The sequence below is a fragment of the Talpa occidentalis genome, unplaced genomic scaffold (genome assembly GCF_014898055.3).
Source record: "Talpa occidentalis isolate TD23 unplaced genomic scaffold, MPIMG_talOcc4v2.1 talOcc4.9, whole genome shotgun sequence".
In the NCBI taxonomy this organism is placed as follows: domain Eukaryota; kingdom Metazoa; phylum Chordata; class Mammalia; order Eulipotyphla; family Talpidae; genus Talpa; species Talpa occidentalis.
The window spans coordinates 72,940,290-72,948,028 of record NW_023605305.1 but is presented as its reverse complement, the minus strand read 5'-3'; the positions used below and the strand labels follow the sequence as shown (position 1 = coordinate 72,948,028).

General features: G+C 50.0%; 1 protein-coding gene across 1 annotated transcript; it reads left to right on the top strand.

Moving 5' to 3' along the window:
• The first annotated feature begins 5,204 nt into the window (after positions 1 to 5,204).
• Positions 5,205 to 6,559, top strand: SCGB3A1 (secretoglobin family 3A member 1). Its single transcript, XM_037499441.2, has 3 exons — positions 5,205 to 5,291; positions 5,891 to 6,111; positions 6,430 to 6,559. Exons 1-3 carry the CDS (start codon positions 5,237 to 5,239, stop codon positions 6,451 to 6,453), a joined length of 300 nt encoding a protein of 99 aa, XP_037355338.1. The 5' UTR covers positions 5,205 to 5,236; the 3' UTR covers positions 6,454 to 6,559.
• Positions 6,560 to 7,739: the final 1,180 nt, after the last annotated feature.

Sequence of the window (7,739 nt, the reverse complement as noted above, 5' to 3'; positions counted from 1 at the left end):
GGTAAAATGTGGATGGAGGTGTCCGTGATGACTCGGAAGCCACGTGCTAAAATGAAGCTGGGCCGTGGCCTCAGACCATACACAAAAATGGCCTTAAAATGAATCAGTGGCCTAAATATAAAAGCAGATACAATAAAACTCAAAAGAAAACATAAAGATAAATCTTCATGACCAAATCTTGGATTCGGTGATGGATTTTTAGATACGACACCAAACATATAAACAAGAAAAGAAAAATTGAAAAATAGAACTTTCTCAAAATTTCATGTATCAAAGAGCATGATCAAGAAAATGAAAAGATATCCTGCAGAATAGCTGATAAGGATCTAGCGTGTAGAATATGTAAAAGATTCTTACAACTCACAGCAAAAAGAAAAACAACCCTATTTTATTTTTTTTAAAGATTTATTTATTTATTCTTACAAGCACTGGGTACAGTCAGAAGTGCAGGAGGGTGAGAGAATTCACCAGAGCCAGAGCGGGGAGCAGAACAGGCAGATTGACCGAAGTACACTGCTGAGGGGAGCAGCAGGCGGCAGGAGAGGTCTGAGCGCTATGTGGGACCCTCACTCGGTGGCAGCTTCGCAAACCAGCGCTCAACCCCTGCGTCACTGGGGAGGCCCCAACAACCCAATTTTATTTTATTTTTAAATTTAAATTTTGTTATATTCCCCATACAATTGCAACCCCCTTATTTTGACCCCCATCCCTCCTTTCCCCGCCGCCCCCCCACGCCCCATAGAGTGTCTCTGGTTCATAGTTGTTTGTTGATTTTGATTTTTACTTTCTTATAGTTATTCTTTTTCCTGGTCTCTTATTTAAGTTTTCTAGATTCCTGCTATGAGTGAGACCATCCAGTATTTTTCTTTTTCTTTCTGGCTTATTTCGCTGAGCATGATCCCTTCCAGCGCCATCCATGTTGCTGCAAATTGCATGTGTTTATCTTTTTTGAAGGCTGAGTAATATTCCATGGTGTAGGAATAGAAATTTCTCCAAAGAAGATATACAAATGACCAATCAGGCCATGAAAAGATGCTCAATTTCATCAGTGATTAGGGAAACGCAAATCAAAACCACAGAAATGTACCCCACACACTCACAAGGAGGGCTATGCTGGGGCAGTAACAGGAAATCACAAGTGTTAGTGAGGTTGTAGAAATTTGGAAGCTTCATAATTTCCTACTGGGAATATAAAATGGTGCAGTCCATGTGGGAACTCATTAGAGATTCCTCAATAAGCTAGAAAAGTAGAATGACCATATGACCCAGCAATTGGGCTAGATCCCAAAGAAGTAAAAATAGGAGTCGAACACCAACATGTGGGCTGTCCACACCCCAGCGGAGTGTGGCCAGTCCCATTCAGGCTGTGCATGCAAGAGAGGACTCGGCAGCCAGAAGAAGGGGCGAAGCCTGGTACACGCCATGGCATGGAGGAGCCTTGAAAATAAGCTACGTGTAAAAAACAGACACGACAGGTCACATATCGGATGATTCCATTTATATGAGAAATTCACAGGAGAGCAGTAGAGACACATCACAGACAGATGGTTGCCAGGGGCTGAAGGGGTGGGGGAGCCACAGAGGGGATGGATTCCTTAATAGGCACGGGGTGTCCTTTGGGGCTGATGAAAATGTTTTGGAACTAGCTAGAGGTTATGGTTGCACGACATTGTGCTACTGAGTTGTTCACATTGCAATAGTTAACTTTTATGTGAATTTCACCTCACTAACCACTTTTTAAAACTTTTTTAAACAAACAAAAGAACAGGAGGCTGCAGGAAGTAAGATGGCAGAGGGAGAACAGGCAGCACAGGGGCTGCCCAGGTGCCTGCCCCGTCACAAAGTGAGACCCCTCAGTCCTGCCCTGTGTGGCTGGAGCCTGAGGCTGACTCACGGGGAGACCTGCAAGGAGGCAAAGGGGAGTCACAGGACACGCAAGCCACTGGGACCCCCTCACTAAAGTAGGCTAGGGGGACAGAGGACTCAACACTAGGGGGTCTTGGGTCCTCCCTGGTGGCACAGGCGGTTGAGCACAGTGCTGTGAAGCTGTCTGCAGCCTCTGCAGTGTCAGTTCAATCCCCACAGGCCTCAGAGCAAGCCACATGGCGAGCAGACCTCTCCTGTCTCGCCCGCTGCTCCCCTCGCAGTGTATTTCAGTCAGTCTGCTTGTTCTGTTCCCTGCTCTGTCTCTGGTGAATCCTCTCACCTTCCCGCGCATCTGGTCTGTACCCCGGTTCTTGTATAAATAAAATAAATCTTTAAAAGAAAAACAATAGGGGGTCTCTGTAAAAACCCACATCCCATAGGGGACCCTGGGGAAGCATTCTATGGGAGAGTTTGAGAAGAAGCAGTAATAGCAGCAAATAAAACCTAGAAAATAAAAGTACAAGGCACTGGTGTTTAATATTAGCAAAAAATAATTCACATAAAATTCTTTTAATGGAACCTCATTAAGAATTTATTGCCCCCTCTTATCTCAGATGTAATGAATATTTGTGGGGGTGCTTGGTCTGGACACCAGAAGCAAAGATGAGGCCCCAGTGGAGCCCACAGTGATGGGTATGGCTCTGTTGAAGGTCACGGAGATTCTGGCTCCACCATGCCCTGACCCTGCAGCTCCAGATCAACTCTTTAATCACCTTCTCTGGTTGGGTCCCAGCCCTCATGAATGCACACATGGAGAAGGTCAGGTGTAGTCCTAGTGGAAGGAATCTGTTCCAAATGGAGCTTATTTTTCGGTTTTAATAGATGGGTCTTGATCAAGAACCCAAGGAATTCTGCCTTGTACCTCTTTGAGACACCCAAGGAAGCAATGACAAGGAACAAAACAGAGTATTTGGGATCCTGAACCACAGAGGCCTGGACTGGGAGATCAGAACCCAGATTCTAGATGGTAGACTTAATGGACTGCTTTCCTGTCCTGGTACCAAGAGAGAGATAGGAGCTGGAGCAGAGACGGTGGCATTGACTAAGGGCAGCCACAGGGACAAAACAGGAAGAGCAATGAGCCCTTGGCACCAATGAGCACCATGGATCTGGTTGGCAGGAGCTGTCCCTACTGGAGGAGGCAAATTTCTGAGGGTCCGAGAACTTCCCTAGCAGAGAGCTTGGCCATTGTTTCTTTCCTCTGTGAACCCAGTCTGTATAACAACCACGGGCATGGTGCCAGGCTTGGGGAGGGTCTGACCTCTGTGTCAGTGACAAGACTATGACCCCTGACATCCCTGAGGAACACTGACAAGATGCAGCCCCAGAACCATGATATGGGTCAACTCTGAGGAACAAGTTCCCCAGAATTCTGCCAGTTTCCGTTCAATTTGGAATTTTGCTTAGTGGTGTGGACCAGGTTCTGCACAGGCCTGACCACACATGATGATGGGGTCTGGGTGAACCCCACAAGGCCACAGGATACACAGTTTGACCCATCTCACGCATAGTTCCCACCAATACTGACAGAAGAAAGTCATTCACTCACAGTGAATGATTTCCACTTCCACCTTCCCATCTGGCTCTCCCCTGCCAGACTCCCTGTGGCCACCTCCACAGGCCCAAGAGGCTCCTCTGGCTGAATGGTTGGGAGACCCTGGAAACTGCTGATGTGTCTCCACACCCCCAAGCTTGCATGAACCACACCTGCTTTCTTGGACCCAGACACCCAGAGCGAGAGCACAGCACCCCCCCCTCCACTATCCCCTACACTGAGCAGACAATTCTGATGCCACAGCAGCTTCTCCTCAAAGCATATATTTCCACCCCAAGTGGAGGTGGTGCTCCTGGAAGGGAACCCAATGCAGGGTAGGGGGACCCCATTGCTATGTTGAACCTGAGAAAACATCAGAAATGAATGCTAATAGAGCAAAAGAAAGAGGAAAATAGTTTCCTTGGTTAAAGACCGGGAGACATCTCTTACCTGTGTCCATGTGGTCATTCCCTACATCATGCTTGGTCCCCACTCACCCAGAACCAGCCTCATTTGGAGGAGCCCTCAGATTCCCATGAGGCCACGGAGAGTCCTGGCCTTCCTCCCTCCCCCTCCAGCACCCTTTGGCTGTGGGAGGTGGGAACCCCATCTTCTGGCCTCTTATCTGGAGGGGAACTCAAGCAGCAGGCATTTGGCAAATGTCCCCTTGAGAAGACGAGGTTTGGGATACCCTGAGTGCAGCCACCGGGCAAGCTGCCTCCCCACCTTGCCACACCCAGTTACACAGCAGGCCTAGTCAGTCCCAACCTAATGAGCAGCGTTCCTTCCAGAAAAATCCCTCAAAAGGTGAATTTTTACAAGCTGAAAACACATTTCCTATTGAAACTAATTCCACAAGGACCAACAAAACATACATTTATAATGTAAAGCTTCCCCCAAACAAAACAGTCAAGGAAGAGCATAAGAAGTGTGTGGAAACCACAAGGATGATGCCCCTGGCCACAGCTCCTGACAAAGCACATGCTGTCTGCAGCGGAGATGGAGAATCACCTGCAGGGGCGGTTATGGCCTTGGGGCTCCAGGACCCCCAGAGGCCTGGAGCCCCACCAGGCTGCAATGGTCAGGACCCTCTTGTCAACAAAGTGGACACTTCCCACCCATGAGCCTGTGTCATGGTGCTGAACATGCTTGGCTTGTTGTCAGTCATATTCTACAGTTAACAGGTCTCTAGATGACTGATGCAAGGGAGAATTTTAGGATTTTTAGAGTGACCCCCCAGTTTCAGGACTGATTTCCAAGATGGGCTATGTCCTAGGTCCTGTTCGGTCGCACCTTTCACCAGGATGGGGAGAGACCCGGCCACCTTGCACACAAGCCAGCTGCCTGCAGGTGCCTGACCTCTCTGAGACCCTGCTCCTTCCTCACCCGGGCCCACAGCACGACTGACTGACAGGCTCAAGGCCAGAAAGTTCTCTGGGAAGGTTCAAACCTGCATTGGTCTTGTGCAGACAAAGCACAGTCTCTGTTCCTGCTCTCACAAAAGGGCCCAGCCTGAGGTCCAGGGGACCCTGCCAAGAGGAAGTGCCCAAGACCAGGGAGGGTTAGAGGGGCACAGGCTTCCCAGGGCCCATCAGCCTGAGCAGGAAGTTGGCCAGGTCCTGCCTATTAGCTGAGCAAACAGAGTATTTCCTAGGAGGATGGGGTGGGTGAGGCCTGGGTCCTGGAAAAGGGCGAGGACAGGGTATATCAGGCCCCAGGGCTAGGCTCTGGGAAGTGTGTCTTTGGTCCCAGGAGCATCCAGAACCCCATTCTGCCATGAAGCTCACCACAGCCTTCCTAGTCCTATGTGTGGTCCTGCTCAGCAACTCTGGTGAGTACCCTTTGGCCTTGGCTTCTGGTCCTTTGCCATGGGGCTTTAGGTTTGATTCGCCTCATCCCCTTGCACCACTCTAGCTGGTCCTGACCCTGCTGCATCCACACGGTAAGCCCAGGCTCCTCACACTGATACCGCCAGTGCTCACAAGGGACCAGGCCACACCTCTCCTTATACATCCTCTGGCGGGAAACCCCAACACTAACTGCAACGACTAACTTCTAGGCCTTTAAGGCCCTCTAAGGTCTGTCCCACCTGAGCCTTGGGCCTCCTCTCAGGTCCCAGCCCCTGATTTCTCTTCTTCACCTACCACCACCAGACCCTCCCAGCCTCAGGTTAGAGCAAGTACAGGCCCTGGTCTGGGAACATCTACCTGCTCTCTACCTCATCCTTAAAGGCACAGCCCAGTGCCCCTCCCCTGTGAGGTCTGCCTCGACCCCCCACACAGAGCAGTGGTCAGCAAGGGAGGGAGTGGGTAGTCAAAGGTGCTGGACTGGTTGGAAAGGCACCCCTAGCTCCTCCTGACTAGACGCTCAGCAGGTCTCCTGGGGGTCCCTAGGTACAGGTGGGAGATTCTTTTCTACTTACATTTGCAGCTGATGCTTCGTTCTCTCACAAGTCTGTGGACTCAACTAAGACTGCTCTGACTGTAAAGCCTGTTACCAGGGTCATGGCCAACTCAATTCTCAAGAACTTCAAGCCCCTGAAGTTCATACTGGTCAGCCTGGGCATCCCAGTGGGGCAACTTGTGGAGAGCTCCCAGAAGTGTGTTGCTGAGCTGGGTCCTGAAGCCATGGGGGCCATGAAGACTCTGCTGGTAATGTGGGCACCCGGGCACCTGCCCTGATTGGGCACCACTCCCCAGTCCCTCTCCTAGAGTGGAAGCACTCCACCCCTCAAATTCTGCAAATATGCCCCACCCCTGAGGAGCTCAGTGTCCTTGAGTGGGAATCAGGTTGACCACATTGACCACATCTGAGTGGCAGGGGGGCTATAAAGGGCTGAAGAGGGTACAGAGCATGCCTGTCCCTGCAAGGAGCAGGCACCATGACTCACCCTGGAACACAGGCCAGTCAGCCTCCCGGTGCCAGGGTGCCGAGGGCCAGCACACTCAAGTGTGGCTTCTCCTTTCCAGGGGGCTCTGACGTACTTTGGTTGAGCCAAGGCTGGCTTACCCATGCCCAGAGACAAGATGCTGCCATCTGCAGGTGGAGACCTACTCCGGGTCTGAGACCCCCCCCCCACTTTCTCAATAAAAATGTGTAAGTGCAGTTTTGGCGTTGATGTCTTCTGCCTCATGCCAAGCCCTGTTCCGCTCCTTGGTATAAGCAACATGCTGAAGGATGAGAGGCCACAGTCTGGGACTGGTATGGTCCTTATACCTCAGGAGGGGCCACATGCCCACACCCCAGATTATGTGAGTGTGTGTGCAAGGGACTGGCATTCAGTAGGTCACATAGCCAGCAAACATAGGTGACAGGAATTGGGAATTCTTCCGTTATGCTCTTCAATTGTTTATAAAGCACAGGAATTATCTAATCCTTGAAGGTGGCAAGAATTCTCCAAAATGAAGCCATTTGTTGCTGTGATATGAGAGATTTTGATTTCCATCACCCCCCCCACCCCCCGCCCCAGACTTAGGTTTCTACTCTGGAATGGGACAGGACTGAGGACTACAGGAAATCTAGACACTATTAGCTTTTCTTGTGGCTTCTGGTGGCTTCACTGAAATAACCTGGTGACTCTGAGCCCTTCTCTTCTACTGGGGGAACTGCCATTCCTGGAATGTACCCCAAGGTTGGTGGGAAGGTGCCCAGAACCTGGACAGTGACCACTCTCAGAGAAACTTCCCACTAAACTCCTTTGTTGTTGGCAAATTACAACTCAAGAGAAAAACGTAACTGCTTTAAGTTTCTCCTGAGGAAGAGCTTCTCCCTGTATTATCAGTCCAACATGGACAAACCGAAATCCATTTTCATCTATTTTATATTAAAACATGGATTTCTGTTCCTATTTCGACAAGGATATAGAAGGACTTAAATTTGGGAAGTCAGTTTCACACATTCACTCAAACTGGAGCAGGGAGGACGCCACCTGGGCTCAGCTTAAATTTGAGTGTCATTATCAACACATTGCCCTCAAGGTTCACAAAGGGTTTGAATCCTGTGTAAGGCTCTGGTTTGGACAAAGATGAACCAATGAGATGAATCACTAAGCACCTCTGGTGAAAGCAGTGCACCCAGGACCTGACCTGACCCTAGGCCAAGCTCTCCCAGCATTACACATCCAGGCTCTATGCAGTGAAAGCACTGGATTTGCATTCTAAGAAACATTATATGCTACAGGAGCTTGTTGGAACGATGGTGGGCTAGGCCCCAGAACAAGGACCCCATCCTGAGATGGCCCTGCTAACTTTCACCTGAGGAGTCTCCCCAAGAAAACACT

Excerpts from the sequence above, each read along its gene's own strand:
- SCGB3A1 (XM_037499441.2), top strand. The coding sequence starts at position 5,237 with ATGAAGCTCACCACAGCCTTCCTAGTCCTATGTGTGGTCCTGCTCAGC. Across the intron at positions 5,292-5,890 it reads GGTCCTGCTCAGCAACTCTG|CTGATGCTTCGTTCTCTCAC; the intron begins GTGAGTACCCTT and ends TTACATTTGCAG. Across the intron at positions 6,112-6,429 it reads GGGCCATGAAGACTCTGCTG|GGGGCTCTGACGTACTTTGG; the intron begins GTAATGTGGGCA and ends TCTCCTTTCCAG.